Source organism: Ammospiza nelsoni, chromosome 3 (genome assembly GCF_027579445.1).
Source record: "Ammospiza nelsoni isolate bAmmNel1 chromosome 3, bAmmNel1.pri, whole genome shotgun sequence".
Classification (NCBI taxonomy): domain Eukaryota; kingdom Metazoa; phylum Chordata; class Aves; order Passeriformes; family Passerellidae; genus Ammospiza; species Ammospiza nelsoni.
The window spans coordinates 97601849-97619289 of NC_080635.1; the positions used below are offsets into that span (position 1 = coordinate 97601849).

The window sequence follows — 17441 nt, forward strand, 5'->3', positions numbered from 1 at the left end:
TATCACTTCCAAACTGTCGTTCTAAATTAATTAATTTGAAAAGTTACGGAATGCTTAACATAAAGTTAGGATTTTAGTGATTACTTTAGATTTTCCTGTTGCTTTGTGAATGACTTCCCTAGTACTTTATCCTGAATCTTTACTTAAACCTAACACTTTAAGTCCTCTATTACCATAAGAACTCCTTATAGATAAGCACAGTGTTGCATATCTAAACACAGAAAGCCCTTTTTGGCACCTGTAAACAATATGAACAGCTAAGACTGCTATAAATATCTTTTTGCAGTAGGTTGTTCACTGACATGGAGGTCTAAATATGTCAATTCCAACAATTATTTTTCCTAAAGGAGGAGGTTTTGGGAAGAATGAACATAAGTAGGTTAGGCTGATTGCTGCTTCCTTTGTAGAGTTTTCCATCTGTGTTCATCCCTAGAGTATTGGCTTTGATGTTTATCACTGGCTACATCTTTATAATAAGAGTTGTTTGCCTCTAGTTACTTTAAAATAAGGTTTTCAAGGGAGACTCAGAAAATGCTTCTTGAAGAACTTGAAGTTTAAGGTGGCAGTTCATAGGTGTGAAGTAACAATTATGGCTTGTATTAAAACCCATGTGGCCAGTGCTTGTAATTAACCTCAGTTGTACACAATGTTTCAAAGGATCTCTACTTTCAACAAAAGTACTGAGAATACTCTTTGCATCAGCAGGCTGATCCAATGGTTTATTGCTTCCCTGTAGAAACTGGGTATTATCTCTTTGGAATTAAAGTGACTTCAGATTTAGCTTTTGGCAAATGCTGTACCTTTTCACTTTATACATGGACTTGTAGCATTAGTATTTTCCTCACTTGAGGGTACTTAATAAACATTAAAATCAAGCCATCTTTTAAACTTATGCAAAATGAGATTAACAGGTTTAGCTCTTCAAATCTCATTAAATGTTTTTCACCTAGTCTGTTAATACATGCAAATCTTAGCACCCTCACAGATCCTCTGTAACCAAAGTGAAATAGAAACCTTATACCTGGATGAAATTTAACATTATAATGCCATAACTGTGCTAGGATGAACTCCAAATCAAAAACAGCCAAAAAAGGACTGATAGACTCTCTGAATGTATAGAGGGAAGTAGTGAAAACTCTTGCTATGTTTGGATCAAGTTTGTTTCTGCTTGGTCGTAAGATGCAGAACCTTCTTACTACAGCTAAATCCTTCATTCATACATAAATGCAAATTCTGTTCCTGCATGTCACTTCATTTAAATTTGACTGTTGGGGAAAAAATGTGACACTCAGATCATTCAATAGGATATTATTTTTATTATTTAGCATTAAGTTACTTTGATTAGTGACTTTTTTCTTCTTTCAGCACAGAATTTTGGAGGATCCTACTGGAAGCCTCCTTATGCTGTAAAGCCCTGCCATAGCACTGATGTGACTTAAAAATTCTTGAGCCATTTAATGTAAACATTTATAATGTGTAATTATCATTAAGAAATTTTGTGACTGCTGCAGTTGTTCATTTACTGTAAAATAACTCCAAATAGCTATTGGTTATCCAGACTTGTAACTTTTGTTACAAAATCAGATCTATTTGTTATAAAACCAGACTGATTCACATGGATTACATCATTTTTTCTGTCTGTCTAGTTTTATATGAGGTTGTGATTGATTTGCAGATAGACCGTGAGAAGTACCATACACAATTTACCTGTAGCTTGAAGCACTGAAAAAACACAGTTTGCTCTCTAAATAATTTGTCCCAAATAGCTTTTTCCTGCTCCTTATTAGTTCCTGGTTTCCAGGTTTCTGGCTCCTCCTTAGCCTGCTAAATACTTTCCTTTGTCAGGATTTGATTCCAGACCTACTGAGCAGCTTCTGTCGAATAAGAGCTTTTTGGACTAGGCTTATCTGGCTAGACTTTTGGTCTCTACAGGTCTCATTTAGGTGCCATCTCACTACCACTTCCAGCTGAACAAGAAAAAGCTGCACCAAAGCCAGACAACTGGGATGAAACAGCAGGCAGCTTTTTTTGCTTGTATGTTAGACCTAGATTTTAGAAGATTTTAGATAGCTGCAAACTGTTGTTTAACATCTGAGTGATTTGATACTCATGCTTCTGTTGTGCTCTGTAGTACTTCAAAGTGCTGTCAGCTTGAAGTGTTCAAAGCTTAGTGATTCACATCCCTAAGTGGGGACTTATTGTAGCTACTTACAACCAGTTGCGAAATATTTTCAAATCCCTGCTATATGTGAGTAGTATGTGTTCCAATATGCTTTTCAGTCTGATAAGGGATCAAAGGTGTAATTTTATTGCAAAGTTAACCTTGAAGCAAGTGGTGCAGAAGCTGTTTAATACTGGCATTATTGTGAAAGCTGAATGAGCAATGAATTGAAATTTAAACAGTTTCTGGGAGAAGTTAGCTGAGAGAAAGATAACTGGTATAGGATGCCACAACCCAAAAGTTATGAAAGCTTTGTTTAGGTGATTAATTTTAGCTTGTGAAACCAGAGAAGTAGCAACAGTGGAGGGGCTGGATTGCCAAGTGCAAACACAGGCTCAGCAACTGAATGAGGCTACTATTAATTCTGTGTGTATATGTGTGTGGGCATATATATCACATCAGAGAAGAATATGGAATAAGTGGGGATATGCTCAAATAGTATATTAAAAAAAACACTTGTAGAAACTAATGACAAAGGGGCAATTAAGAATGTAGTAATAATTTTTTGCTGTTTAGCCAACAAAAAAAGAAAAAAAATCCCGTATTTGTGGCTGGGAGAGCTGTTGCTGTCATTCCATGAATCTATTTCCAGAGAAATGAGGAAGTGATATGTGAGTAGTCTTTACCATAAATTTCTGTGGACTTTCGAATTACTGGAGTGACCTGAATACTATGAATATTAATCAAGATGTTAGTTGTGAGATGATAGGTACGAAATGGGGAAATTCTTAATATACCTGTTAATATCCTCCTGTAGAGACTCCTGAAGCTTGCTTTGTCTCAGCAATTTCATCTGTAATACAAAGCCATACCTAGAACCTTCAAAGAGCAGCTCCTTTTTGCTATGATTTGCAAAAAGCTTGATTTATTGACAGGAAGGTTTGGATTTTTTGGAAGCAAGGCTGTATGAAATAAGTATTCTTGGATACCTGAAGCTATGCCTTCAATGCTTCTAGGGTCTGAAATTTTGCAGTGCTTAGATGTTCAAGCACAGTAAGGATGCAGCTTGTCCTTTGGAAGTAGTTTTGAGTGTGTTTTAAGTAAAACTGAGTTCTGCTTGAATCTGGGGACATGGACTTCATCTGTCTTTGGATAACGTTCTCACTCTGGGGTTCTCCATCCAAAAATACCATTGTTATTTAGATTTGTGATGTCTCAATATCTACCTTCATGTGATGACTTTGAATACACACAGGATGACCTAAGAGGTCGTCTGGTCCAGCCTCCCAGCAAGGGGCAAGGAGTGCAGGTTGCTCACATCCATCCAGCTTTGAATTTCTGAGGGACTGCCTGCTTCAATGTTTGCCTATGCTGATTGCCTCTCCTACTATTTCTTGGTGCAGCTCTGTCATCTGTTGTACTGTTATGCAGCTCTAGGAGGAATCTCATTTAATACATTAAGTCTCTACTAGGCAGCAGATACAGCAGTAAGACACACCTGCTTCAAGGGGCTTGAAAACAGCCCTTTCCTAAATCTGACCATCTAGTATGTTGGACCTCTGCTCTTTATTTCTCCCCAGTTTGATCTATGGATTTACAGAGGGTATAATCTGTTTCATTGTCTAGTTGATTAATAAACAAGTAAAACAAGTGTACAGTATTGACTTTCACATAATGCCAATGTTTATAAATTACATTGTTCACAACAATTTTTAACTCTTCCCTAAGAAACCATTTCCTACTACATACTTTTGTGAAAGCTTATTGTATTTTGAGATGTGTAAAAGACTGACATCAGCAGTAAGTTCTCACAATTTGAATTTTCTGTGCACACAATCATGTTTTAGACTGTAATATTTGGCTTTGAACAGAATTATCATTGTAATTCATCATAAGCTAGCTAATTCACTTCCTGAAAGAAGCCTTAATTTGAAAATAGCACATTAAATGTAACTATTTCTTACTGTAATGAAAAACTTCATCAGTGGACTCAAAACAAAAAAATAGTTGACTCTTCTAGTAGTAATGATTATTTGTAGTTGTCATTCTTCATTTTAAAATTCTTTTGTCTTGAATCCTGGCTGTTTAGCTTTGTTCCTTGATCAGCACTACATATGTACATAGAAGATACTATATTTTTTAAATGGTGACATTTTAAAAATGCAAAAAAAAAACAAAAAACCACAGTATCTGGTGGAGGCTTGGTAGCTTTCCATGTGCACTTTTGTTCCACATGATCAAGAGACATCTAATACTCACATTGATCATTCTGGATAGTAAGTAGCTATCTTAATTTAGGCTATTCATTATAACTTATTCTACATTGAGTCATATGGAGGAATCAGTTAATGAAAAATGTCATGTCAGCCTATTAAGTAACAGTTGTTCAGAAACAATAGCTAAAATTTAGTTATCGTCTCTTGTAATGTTGCACAGAAATATTCTTGCAAGGTCAAACTATTCCAAAATATTTATCATAATCTATTTAATCCAATTATTATGAAGTGCCATCTGAAGATCTTTTAGTTGTTTTTTAATTCAAGCAACCAGCTGGAGAGCTGCAGATGGTACTGACAATATTATCTTTAATTCTGAAGTATCTTCACTTCACTGGCATTTCTTCCTTAGATGGCTGTGGGAAGTGAGCTATGTAATTATAAAAGTAGTGTATCACTCAGAGCTTTAGAAGGCAGGAAATCTTTACTTCAGCTGCTCCTTAGGAATATTTCCCAACCTGGGGTCTGAACTCAGGGACAAACAGGCAGTTTCTGGGTTGCTTACTTTCTCTGGTGTTCAACATGTTTGCACACCAGTTCCTGCTCTGAGATGACCTTTAGGTGGGGTTTGAAGCATAGTAAGCACAGTATAAAAAAACAAGATGACCAACCAGGAATTGATATTTTAGCTTAGCCTGAACTCAGTGCATGCCCTTCCTTGCATTTGAGAGATGAATGAACTGGCTTGTATGTGCTGCTGGCCATCCTCTAGCATGACCCCTTGAATGCCATAGGTTCAGTGTCCTGTAGAAGCCTTTACTCTCTCTATCTGTGTCATGAAAATTCCTTGGAAATTTGATTCTTAATTTTAAAACCTCCCAGTTAGAAATGAAGGATGATACACCCGCATCAGAAAATCCTACTTTAATATTCTTGTTATTAGAGAAGTAAGGTTTAACCAGTACAATCAGGTCTTGTGTACAAATAAGACTTCTGTTATCTGGGTTGCAAAAGGCCCAGTTCATGTTGGAGTTTTTTTGTGTACATGTAATTAATTGATATTTGATTTTTTACAAAGCTTATGTAATCCTGGTAGCAGCTCAGTTTTTCAAAGTCCTAAAATGTGTGTTTTAATCCAGAACCCACTTTGTATGGCTGTGATTTATATAAAATGGAAAGTGAGTTCCCTTTTGGACCAATTCTAATTAATAATTGACACATCTGCATGGGAAATTGTCCCGAGTAGTAATAGGGTTACCTATGTAACTTGTAGCTTTGTGTAACCTGTCATGGTCACTATCCTGTAACAAGTGTCCTTTTTGTGTACATTCTTGGTGGTAAATGCTCCTCCTCCTTGGTAGGAGAGTGAATTAGATGTAATAGAGTGTAATTGTTCTGCAGAGTTAAATATTGCTAAAATATTACTCTATTATATGGTATTAAGCTGGTTTTGTTGGTCTGTGTTAATCAGTACTATTTCCTTTCAATTTAGATCAGTGTATTGTCACTCGGACGTACCTCTTCCTTCATAAATTTTGGTTCTTCAGTGCAGCCTATTACTTTGGGAACTGGGCATTCATTGCAGTAAGTACTTGGAATTTGGAGACCTCTGAATCGAGTTGGGTAATTTACAGTAATTGCCATTGCATCATTTGCATCACTACACTACAATTTGTTTTACTTATATTGCATTTATATGCCCCTGAACTCAATAACAGTAACACTTTTTATTTTCAATTTGCAGGTCTTTTTAATTGGATTAATTGTTTCATGCTGCAAAGGCAAGAAATCAGTCATTGAAGGTGAAGTAGATGATGATGATTCAGATATGAGTGATGATGAACTGTCTGTTTATTACCATTGACAGCCATTTACCTTCAAGATGAAAAAATGTAAAATTACGTTGAGAGTCATGCCCATGTGGAACTTGTATCCAGATAAGCATCTTTGCACCTGTAAAAATAAATGAAATGACTGTACTCACTTAAAGGGATAAAAAACCTGAATATCACTTTGAGTATCACTGTTAAATGAAAACAAATGTTGAAGCTGACTTGGAGTGATATATAGAAAATATTGTTTTATGATGAAACATATATGTAACCTTCTGATGTATAATTTGATGAACTGTTGTAACTATTTCATAATTCACAATGCTTTTCTGTTCACTTAGGTTTTCTTAAATACTTTCATGCTTAACTTGTAGGACTTTTTTATTCATAAATACAACTAAAATCCTGCAAAACAGTACAAATAGTGCAGGAAAGATTTGGATGAAGTTTACATTTTCAGAAGGACTTAACTTCTACATTAGTTTTGCTGTAACTTCTGTATAAAACTAGAGCTAACAAGAGACTTTCCATTAAAGTATGCCAAAAATATTGTTTAAATGGTGAGTTTCCAATCTGTGAAAAATAAGTAATTTTCATGCTGTGATTTCCAATGAGTTACCATGGAAATCCACTGGTAACTATGAGGTGGCTTTTGGTCTCTCAAAGGAAATCATAGTGTAAAATACAATATTCAGCACTGATGCATTGTTTTAGTATGGTTAAGTTCTGAAACTTCCAGGTGCCTGATCTAGTCATAACCAATGGAATAATTAAGATGTGATTAATTTTTAACTTATTTTTCTCTTTAATGCAAATTGTCTAGTTTGAAGTTCTTTCAATATTTAAAGTAAAAGTTGTCAATTTGTTTACAAACCAATATGTTTATATAAACACAGTTCAGAAATATTTTTGTCATTTGTGTTGTCTTTGTAAATTAATCCTATTTTAGCTATATAGTTACTGAGCTATATTTCTAAGGATGAAAAAAATCTTCATATATCCTTTGACGGACCCTGAAAGAGAAAATGTTTACAAGGACAGACTTTTAAGCTTCTAATGCTACCTGAGGGACATTACAGTCTATGCAAGCACATGGAAAGGTTATTAGTCTTTTTTGTAAGACTAATCGTTAAATAGTTATTAGAATGTAGGGTAGTTATCAATATTATGTCCTGCTTTCATGTTTGCAAACACTAAAGTTATCTCAAGAACAATCTGCCTATTTCTGCAGTATTTCAGAACAGCAGGCTCTCAAGAACTTCTGAATTCTAATTTAGTTTCACTATTGGAGAAGATTTTGGGTGAGTTTTGTAGGTCATGCAGGAACACAAGGAACCGATGTTTGAACTATAGGAACAACAAAACCTGATATCTTTTAACAAGCCCTGTGTGCCAACTGCTCCAGTAATATAAATGTTGATGTGGCAATGTGGAAGAATCACACACAGAATAATCAGAGTTGGAAGGGACCCACATGGATCTGGAGTCCATCTCCTGGTGTTGCAGGTGGCTCATAAGCTGAAAATACATAGTCAGGTCTGCTCAACTGATGTCAATCAGTCTGTTTGCTATCAATGTGACATTTGAAAGGACAGAAATGTATTCAAACACTGAGAGTAGGTACTGAAATTTGACTAGGCAGTCTGAGCTGTCTGACTAGAATTAGCTGAATATTATTTAAACATGACAACTGGAGAAGCTTGCAAGGAATTAGTTATAAGGAGTTCAAGTAATTCAAACAGAAGATAGAATGTGATGTTGACTGTCTGGAAGCTGCATCAAGAGCATAGCAAGAACCTGGAGTATACTTATTTGTAGATGCCCTAGTGGAAAGCTTACATGTGACAATTTAAATAAAGTTAAATGCTCAGATGTCCTCCTTTCTTTCTGGGTTTTATTAATTTGCCATCTTCCATTTTAACCAAAAATTGTCACTTCCTACTTACAGGTTTGTTTGAAACACAGCTTTGCAGAGTTATATCCATTCTGCCCTAACTTTGCCCTGGGGAGATCACTGCTCATTTGGGGAAGATTGTTGGGAAGGTGTTGGTTTTGTGCCATGCAGCTGCTTCCTGCTGTGTGCAGGCCTAGGGGATCACTGACCAAGATGCCTGGCCACTGCCTAGGTACATTTTGTTATAGGTCTCTTATGTTTCTAGCATTTCCTTAATTTCCTGCAAATTCTCCCCAGTCTCCAGTTCTGTTTCCTGTCTAAATAATCTATATGCAGTAATACAGTGATCTGCCTTTGAAATGGTGACTGTCTTTTTAATTGGAAGACTCACTAAGTATCAGATCTTTTTATCCACATATTAATCAGATTTATAAGCAGCCCCTTGTTAATTGCAGCTATCAAGAAGCAGGCTTCTCTAGGAGAGTTCAAAAGTTACTTCAGACATCTGCTGTCACCCTCAGTCATAGAAGCAGTAAATAACTGCCAGCATTCATAATCAGAATTATTCGTCACCTGCCACTTCCTCACTTAAATTTTTCAGGAGTTCAATGAACCATTTGACTGACAAGGTTTCAAAAGATTTTCCATGCACTAATGTAATTGTAATGAATATCCACTCAAGAACTCATCTCTAAATACTTCATGTGATGGAAACTTGATGTTTTAGCTGTGCTGTGCCTTTAAAATGAACTAGAGGTGTTTTTGAAGTTTACTGAGTGAACTCTGTTTTTCTACATCCATTATCACCCAGTCAAGAAACCTAGCAGTGAAGTTTAAGACAGCTGTGACCTAAAATACTTGGCTTTGATCAATACTTCCAAGAAACAGAACTTCCAGTATGTTTTCATTCTAGTTGTCTCTTGTGTGGTCTTTAATACTTGCAGTTAGAACAATTCATTACTTTTCATCCACAAAGTGCTACTATAGCAGCACATCTACTCATTTAGCTGTTAAATATGAAATGATAATCCAGTTTTCTGCAGTTTTAGGAGCAAATTTGAACTTTGCAGTCATGTTACAATAGTGTTCTACCTTGCAAGCAAACATTTAATATCTTCAACTGAGTCTTCTGAGATCTGTTTTCTGAACTAAAGTCACTAAAAGACATCAGAAATTTTTCACTACTTTCTTTAAATGAGTGATATTTCAAGTCCACCTCTGAAATGTGAGGTTTCAAAACTTCTGTAGTGCTGTTGTCAGACCTGCCTTAAGTTACCTTTGTTGTTGCACTTCTCTAGTTAGATTCTACCATGTTGGAGGTTCATGACCATTTACAAACTAGAGAGCCTTAAATCTTGCAGACATGTCAAATAAAGCAAGATTACTCAGAGTATGTTGGATAGAATTCAACAACATGTGCCAAATAGTTTCTCATTTTGCTATTTGGACTGCAGTGACTGCTAGTTTATTCAGAGTTCCAGGTCATAAGTATGATAAAGCCTGTAATTGTTTGCTTGTTTCATATCTGAAGCTGAGAGTGTGCTGCAGATTTCCTGCTGATTGTCAGAAATAAGTGAAAAGCCTTTCCTGGTAAAGATGAAAAGAAATACCTGCTAACTTTTTTGTATTTTCTGCTTTAATTTCAGGAAAATGATTGCAGGGTAGGCATGAGATTTTTGCACTGAATATTTTAATGTACTTCTGGGTAGAGTGTACCTGTACAAGAGCCACGCTGCAAAGGATGGTAATTGCATGCTCAGAAAATTTGACTATTTAAGCTGAAAGCTAATGAACCTTTTCAATGCTTATGATTTGCTTCTGAATAATCAGTGTAGACATAACTATGCAGTTTTTTGAGATGTCTTCTACTGCTTAGAAACTGTATTTCTTGGATTGTCAGCTGTTATTTGGCTTTGTCAACACAAGTTAGTTGGACAGTTTGAGTTGGCCTACAACAGAGTTTTGAAAAGCATTGCCCCCCTGTAGAAACTATTGTGTGGTTTGTCCTAAAATAATGCAAAGTGCTGTTATGCATAGCAGAGGAATGAAGTGTTTGTTGAAGTGTTTAAGGTTGAAGTGTTTAAGGTAACTGGTGAGGTGTACCAGGTAACTTCTTTTTCAATAACTAAGCAGATACTCATTCATCCCTTGTGACTGCACTGACACAGTTCTGGGCACAGGCAGGAAAATAAAGCCTTGCTTCAGTGATAAAGCAAAAGAAAAAATATATATCACTTTCTAAAATTATCAAAATAATTTGAAATACTCAAGCTGTAACATTTTTCAGAATCTCAGGGCAGAGATTATAGTTCATATTGAAAGTACTTCTTCCATTTGTGTAGATCTGTTCTCTTTTAACCTTCTGCAAGGTCACTGTTCTTGCAGATAAAGCAAAGAAATGAAATTGAGAATTACTATCTCTTCTCCTGCAAATGTGTATTTTGTATGTACTTCCCAAAAGAAATAAAAGCCTTGTTTTGATTGTGGCAAGATACAATTTTCTATTAATACTCTAAACCAAATTCTGCTTCTAAATTAAGACACTTGCCAATTCTGGATAATTAAATGGATCAGAAATTCTTCAGCTTCAGTGAGATGTGGTTATTACAAGAATTATCTGGAAGCTGGGCTATTTTTAACTTCCTTCTATTCAGAGAGGTTGCATGAGTGATAGCACTTGTGTCAAATTTATAGCTATAAAGAGGGTTATTTCTTTTAAATAAACAGACAGTTTAAGCACGTTTAACAAGCTGTATTTACAGCTGTCTTCCAGATTTACCTCTAGAAATGTGGTGTATTCAGGAGGTCAGACAGAAGAATTTGGGTTTGTAGAGGACTGGTAATAGTGGTAAGCCACAGATGTAAGTTTTGTGATCCTTCTGTATTGATGTTGAGTCCTTATTTTGTATGTTATAAACATCTGTGTTTTTTCGTAAAGAAAATATTGTAGGTTGCCTATGAAATAAAACAGCTTAATTTTTTTTGAGCATTTTTGCAGGACAATTTCAAAATCCTTATTATGAGAATCCAAGTCTTGCATAAAAATGGAGATTGTGGGACATTCAAAGTAAATGCTAAGCTGAACAAGTGCGTAGTTCCTACTGAAATTCCAGTCTGGATATGGTGCTTTTCACTAGAATGTGTGGAACTTCCTGCAAGGAAGTAAAATACAGATTAATACCTCTGCTTCTGCTACGCTGCCTAAACATTAATCATGACATTACCACTTGTGGAAAGTATTTCTTCAGCCAAGAGTACTTCAGAGTCAGGACAGCAAGGACTTGATGTGAATGACTAGGAAATTTCTCACACACATAAGCCCCTTCCCAAACTTACAGCCTGTGGACTTATCACTATATTAGGCTTTTGAAGGAGTGTCCTGGGACATAAATATATTTGATTCTGACACTTAGTATGTAAGTTAAAGATACCATATCAGGTCCAACAGTAAATTTAATGCTGCCAAGTCCACCAGTAAACCATATCCCTAAGCATCACATCTACATGTTTTTGAATTCTCTGAGTTTTACTTAGTCTTCTTTAAACTTTTAAATTAGAAAGTGCAAATCTACATCCTTATTGTATGGTATCTTTACAATCTTTCCAAATAAAAATGGTAAGATGCTGTTTGCAAGTATATCTGATTTGCATGGAGTGTTCTTTTGGAATGGACTAAAGAAGAAAACTTCTGTTTATTGAAAAAAAAGTGGTGCAAAGTCCTGAATCTAGAACAGCTTTTTTTTAAACTTGGAAGTTAATTTCTTAACAATGGATGTATCTTTGCATGGAGAAAAAAGAAATCATAACTAGAAAATATGAACTCTAGAGGATTCCTCATTTTCCCAGCTAGGAGACACTACTTTACCTTTTCAGAAATTTGTATCAAAGTAATAATATTTTTATTAATTTCCTTGTGTAGAAAGATAATGCCTTTTTAGTTGTGTAGAGACTGATATCAGAATATTCTAGGGTATGATTTTCAAAAATGTTGAGGGCAGCTCCTACTGAAAACATCAAGGGGTTTTGGAACATGCTGCTTTGTGCTTGTAGAACTTAGGGAAAATATAAACCCAACTGTTTTCCTGTCTGTTCATAAAGTAATTAAATATATTAAAAACATAGTTCTAATGAATGGAGTTTAAAATGCTATCAGTTTTAGGTATTTGAAACTACATTCCTGAAAAGGTAATATTTGACTAATTCAATCACTGCAGAACAGGTTTCAGACTTACCTGGTCTTGTCCCTGGTTCTGAGAGGCAGCAGAAGGTACTGTCAGAATTGATTATAGATCAATTGTAATCGTTCCTGAACTATCTTTGAGCATAAAGTTAAGGGACTTAATAATAGAGAATGGGGTTTTTTGTGGAGACTTTTTAATGTCTGTCTCTTAGTCCTGTGCTGTTCTGCTTCACAGCTTGTCCAAATGGTACCTGACAGTATTCTGGAAGGGACTGACAGCTCTAGGAAGCAATTGTTCATAGAAAAGACAAAGGTTGAGAGAAAAGACTCTTGCATGTGCTAGATCCACAGCATTTAAAGCTTGCACCCCAGAAATCCACACTTCAGACAGTCTGCTATCTAACAGCTCAGTGCTGCTTCACTCCAGGCTGATTTGCATTGTGGAGAGTCTTTTTGCTGCAGGGTGGTGTAAAGCAAAGCTGAGTGCTGAGAAAGGAGCTTGCTGTTACAGGTGTGCAGGACCTCAACCTGATCTGTGCGTTTCTAAATTTTGGTTTACAAGAAGGCTTTCATTGCTGACAGAGAATCAGATTTCTCCAGTCCATCACTGGGCAGATGATCTGGTTGAAGTTGTCCCTGCTCATTGCAAAGGAGGTTAGACTAGATGACCTTTCAGTTCCCTTCTGATCCAAACCATTCTGTGATTCTCTTCATGGAGTCATAGAATCATATTCTTGATGAGTTAGATCTCAAGAGCTGTATCACCTCTTTTGGAATGTGGCAAAGAGGAACATTTGGTAGCAGCTGAGTGGGTGTTGATCCTGGATGATTAGACCTTCCACTTTAGTTCTTTCACATTCATAGCAAAGTAGATTAAAACATGTGGGCAGAATTTAGTCTGAGCAAGTCCTATCTGAAAACTGAGCCATTTAATTTGAACAAATTTATTCTAGGTATTTTTAAAGCTTAGTTCATGGTTTGGGTTACCAAACTTTCTAGATAATCTCTATAGTTAAGGTCCCTTGTATATTCAGAGATGTCTTTCTCTGCAGATATCATATTATCTGACATCTGACTATTTTGTGCAGGCTGGCTGCAATACTTACTCAGTACTGCTACATCATTACACTGTCCACATTTGGGGTGAAGCAAACTTGTTTTCACACCTGCAAAAGAATCCTCATCACTGTGCTCTGAGGGAGAACTTTGTCCCTGCTGTTCAATTGGATGTATTACAGACTTCTAAACATCTCTTGACATCAAAAAGGAGAGTAGAAACAGCAGCTTCTATGACCTATTGCTCTGTGGCGTGTCCACAAGGCAAGGGTGGTGGTGGTGGTGGTGGTTTGACCAGAAAGTGGTGCATCTGGCTGGCAGCAAATTAGAGTTTTTCTGGTCTTGGAGGCATTCCAAGAATAGCTAGATTGGTCCTCCAGGCTTGAAAAAAAGCTGTATTGTGGCATAGTTCAACCTAAAAGTACATTCATTGCTCATCCGACTATCTTGTCCTGCTGAACAAAAGGTTTTTCATGCTGTGGGACCAGTACTACCACGTGAGGTGTGTGGAGCCAGCACTGATGTGCAAGGCTTGCTGAGCAGACAAATGGTGCCAGTTCCAAGTGGTAACAGTAGAAATCCACATCCTACCAACAGGACTCCTGTCTTCTGGAGATGAAGCATGTCTATTTTTTGTTTTTGGAAAAGCTCAAGATCAGCATCCTGACAAGCTGGCATCCTCCTACGGTGGAGCAAGGAGCTGTTTTAATGCCTTTAAACTGCTTCCACAGATTTCCGGTGCCACGGTAGAAATCATGTGAGGATGGTTCTGTCTCATCCTCTTAGCAATGTGTGAACAGGCCCTGTTTTGACAGGCTTGCTGGATGTGTGTTCACAGTTCCCAGTAAGGCTCCCAGGTCCCATGCCAAAGACATGGTGATAATAACGTCATTCAGATTTGGCAAATCTATCATTGGGCTGGATGAATAATGTGGAGAAGGGCTGCTCTTCATGCATGTGAATTTCTGTCTTAAGGAATGTACTGAAATAGAAATGTTTTCATATTAGTGTCCTGTTTTAGGCCAGTGCCTGAAAAAATCTTTGTAGCAGCAACTCTGAGTTGTCTCATACGATGGGGATGTTTTGAATTGAAGAGCTCATCTCAAAAAAATGTAGTGTATTACTCCTGGTACTGTTACATTTAATCTTATTCCATGTGTTTCTGACAGGTTTTATTTAGATTTATCTATTCCATTTAAATTAAATATAGGACTTAACTCACTGTTCTCCAATAACAATTTTTTAAGCTTTTCCATATAACATTTTCCATTTGTTTTTCAGCCTATATTTTAAAATGCTTTTTCAGGACTCTAATCCAATCCTGTGGGCAAATGATCTTTAAGTGCCTTGAGAAATCCACTCAATGTAATAACATTGCGAAATTTATCCTCAAGTAGTGTTGGAGCTCCACTTAAATAATCTGGTTGTGTAGTTGAATTCTCCTAAGTCATGATCTTCTCATGGATAAAATAAACTATATGATCTGGTTGTACCTTGTGCCCCATTGTTGCTCTCTGTGTATTGTTTGGACTCTTTCCAAAACCATTCCTGATGAGTCTTTTGCAGATGCTGAGCTCTTTAACTGCAAAGATTATGCTGCTAGTTGACAGATGTACTTTTTAAATTTCCCTTACATTTCATCACAGCTCATACAGCATCATTATTTTTCGAAATATGCCAGTACTCCTAAATCTGTAGTGCTCCTATGTGAGTTTTACAACATTGCAGTTATAAAAATTTACATGTTGGCCTTGAGTGTTAAATTGCATGGATGAGAGCTGTTCTCCATACTAAAATGCATTCAGCTGGCTGCTCTCATTCCTGCTGTGCTGAAGAGGATCCTGCTCTGTAGGCACCTACAGTGGTAGTGATCAATATGAAGGAAAAAATAAAACTCTCTAATGTGCTCCACTCGGGAGTTTGTCAGATTCTCTCTGAATCTGCCTAGTTCCAGCAAGCCATAGCCAGTTTTTAACTATCCTTAAAGCGCTTCTAGTTCTTTGCTGTGGAGTTATTATCTTCCAAGAGGAAGTAATGAGTCATATTGTTTGCATATTATGTGTTCATGTGGTTAGTTCTTAGTTATGAAAAATGCTCTTCCACAGCAATGAAGTTTAATTTTAAAAAGTTCCTAGGGTGGGAATGGTTGTGCCAAAGTATTGAAATAACTTCCATTATGTCTCATCTTGCCCCAGAGATAGGAATGTGAAGCATAATTTTCATAATGTGGACACTTCTGTAATATTAATAAAATGTGTTGTTTGGTGTAGAATATAAAGCTTAGTCAGTTATGTTGTATTTATACAGAATTCTCAGAAGTGGCAGTTATAAAAAACGGGAGTTCTCACTCTCAATTTTTTAACTAGTGAAATACAAAAGTATATATTCAGGAGTGAAACAGTGCCTGTTTGTCTTAAGAGTAATCATACATTGTCCCTTAGGTAAGGAAACAATAGGATGAGTATGAAATTGAGTCATGCTGAACTGCTTTAGTAGCTTGCTGCCAAAAGGGACTGTCTCTGCATATTCCTGCAGCATGTAGTGCTTGCTTAATCTGTTTGAGAGCTCACTCAGTCTGCTACTGTAATAGCAAAAATAAACAGCAGCTAGAGAGCAGAAAGGAGGGAGCACTAAGCATAAGTGGAGTGGGGTGATGAACTGGGAAAGTATAGTGACTGATCTCAGGTCAGCCAGCAAGTGATCACATTGTAAGGCTCTTGAAAGAAGATTTTCCATCTGTGTAAGACTCCAGAAAGACAGCTGTAAGAACTAAGGTGCTTTACCAGAAAAAGAGAAATATCTGTGTCAGAACAGCAGACTTGGATATTAAGGTGGATGTGATGCTGTCTTAGCCATGCTGGAGGTCACTTGGTTAGCTAAGGGATATCTATGCCCTAGTTTGCCAAGGGCTTCTTTTCTTGCCCCTTCTCTTTGTCTACCTCTGCCTGTCATCATTTTGTCATTTTACATAATTTGTATTTATATACTGCTAATATATGGTGTCCTTTTGGCCTTTTTTAAAAATCTTTCTGGAATGTTTTGCTGTACCGTGAGTTGAAATAAAAATGGTATGAATGGCAAGTTGATAACATGACATTTGTCAGCTGAAGGTGCAGCAGATCTCTGCAATGCCTTGGCTATGCCCAGATCCCTTCCATGTTGTTCAGGTATCCAGAGAACAACAGACTTGCATGGACTAGGGAACAGCTGTCACCTGCAGAGAGAAAAGCCAGGTTTTTTTGACAGGTCACCACAAAGGGGTTTTTGAGTTGTGCTGAAGCACTGCAGTGCACATTTGATCCTTGAGGGTCCACAAGGAACTGATGAGATAGGTGAAGTGACTGACTTGTCATGCCTGCCAGTTCCTTGGAATGTGAGTGTGTTTGCACTGCTTGAGCACATGGGCTCAGAATTCTTTATGGAGCAAGTCAGGCTCAATTACATGCCTAAAGGGGGAGCTTAGACTCATCTTTGAGACAAAACTAAAAGAGAAGGGCTTTATTTACAGTAAAAAAGAATCCTGTGAACATCAGAAAACAGGGAAGGACTCCTCTAGAATCTCTGGTGACTCAGGAATCTCAACATGCATTGCCTAAGGCCATCAGAGGATTTACTAAATTTTTGTTGAGCCAGTCTTCAATGAAAAGGTCAGTTAGCAGACTCCTGTGAGCTGGTGCCTGAAACATTTAATCCAGTGATGAAAAGGTAAAATTTAGCTTTGTATTAAGATAGACATACTAAAAAGGAACTTCAGTAAGATACTACCAGTTGGGTTAAGCCTGTTGAACTTTGTCCTAAAATTGACCAGATTCTTCTGCTGCTGCCTGCCCAAAACCTGTCCCACCTCCCCATCCTGCCCCAAAAAAGGCTGATGAAATATCATACTCTTTCAGTTCTTTTGGGTATGTCAGTGATGATGATTTTTTTCAAGACTGAAAAAAAGGGCAAGGTGAGTGTTTCTTTCACTTGTAGAGCTGAAAGTAGTATTCAGAAAAAGCCAGCTCCATCAGCTTCCAAGAAAAAAATGGTTGAATCGTTGGTAGGTACCTGTAAGCTTCCCAGCAGATAAGTCATAATTGCCATAGATTTAGTGAAATCAGTT

General features: G+C 36.9%; 1 protein-coding gene across 1 annotated transcript in view; it reads left to right on the forward strand.

Annotated features, from left to right (window-relative positions):
• LMBRD1 (LMBR1 domain containing 1) overlaps positions 1-7115 on the forward strand; it is a 63279-nt gene extending 56164 nt beyond the window's left edge. Inside the window, exons 15-16 of the mRNA XM_059468712.1 lie at positions 5870-5961; positions 6122-7115. Of these exons, the coding sequence (XP_059324695.1) occupies positions 5870-5961; positions 6122-6241 (212 nt within the window). The 3' untranslated portion in view covers positions 6242-7115. The remainder of the gene's footprint in view (positions 1-5869; positions 5962-6121) is intronic.
• Positions 7116-17441: the final 10326 nt, after the last annotated feature.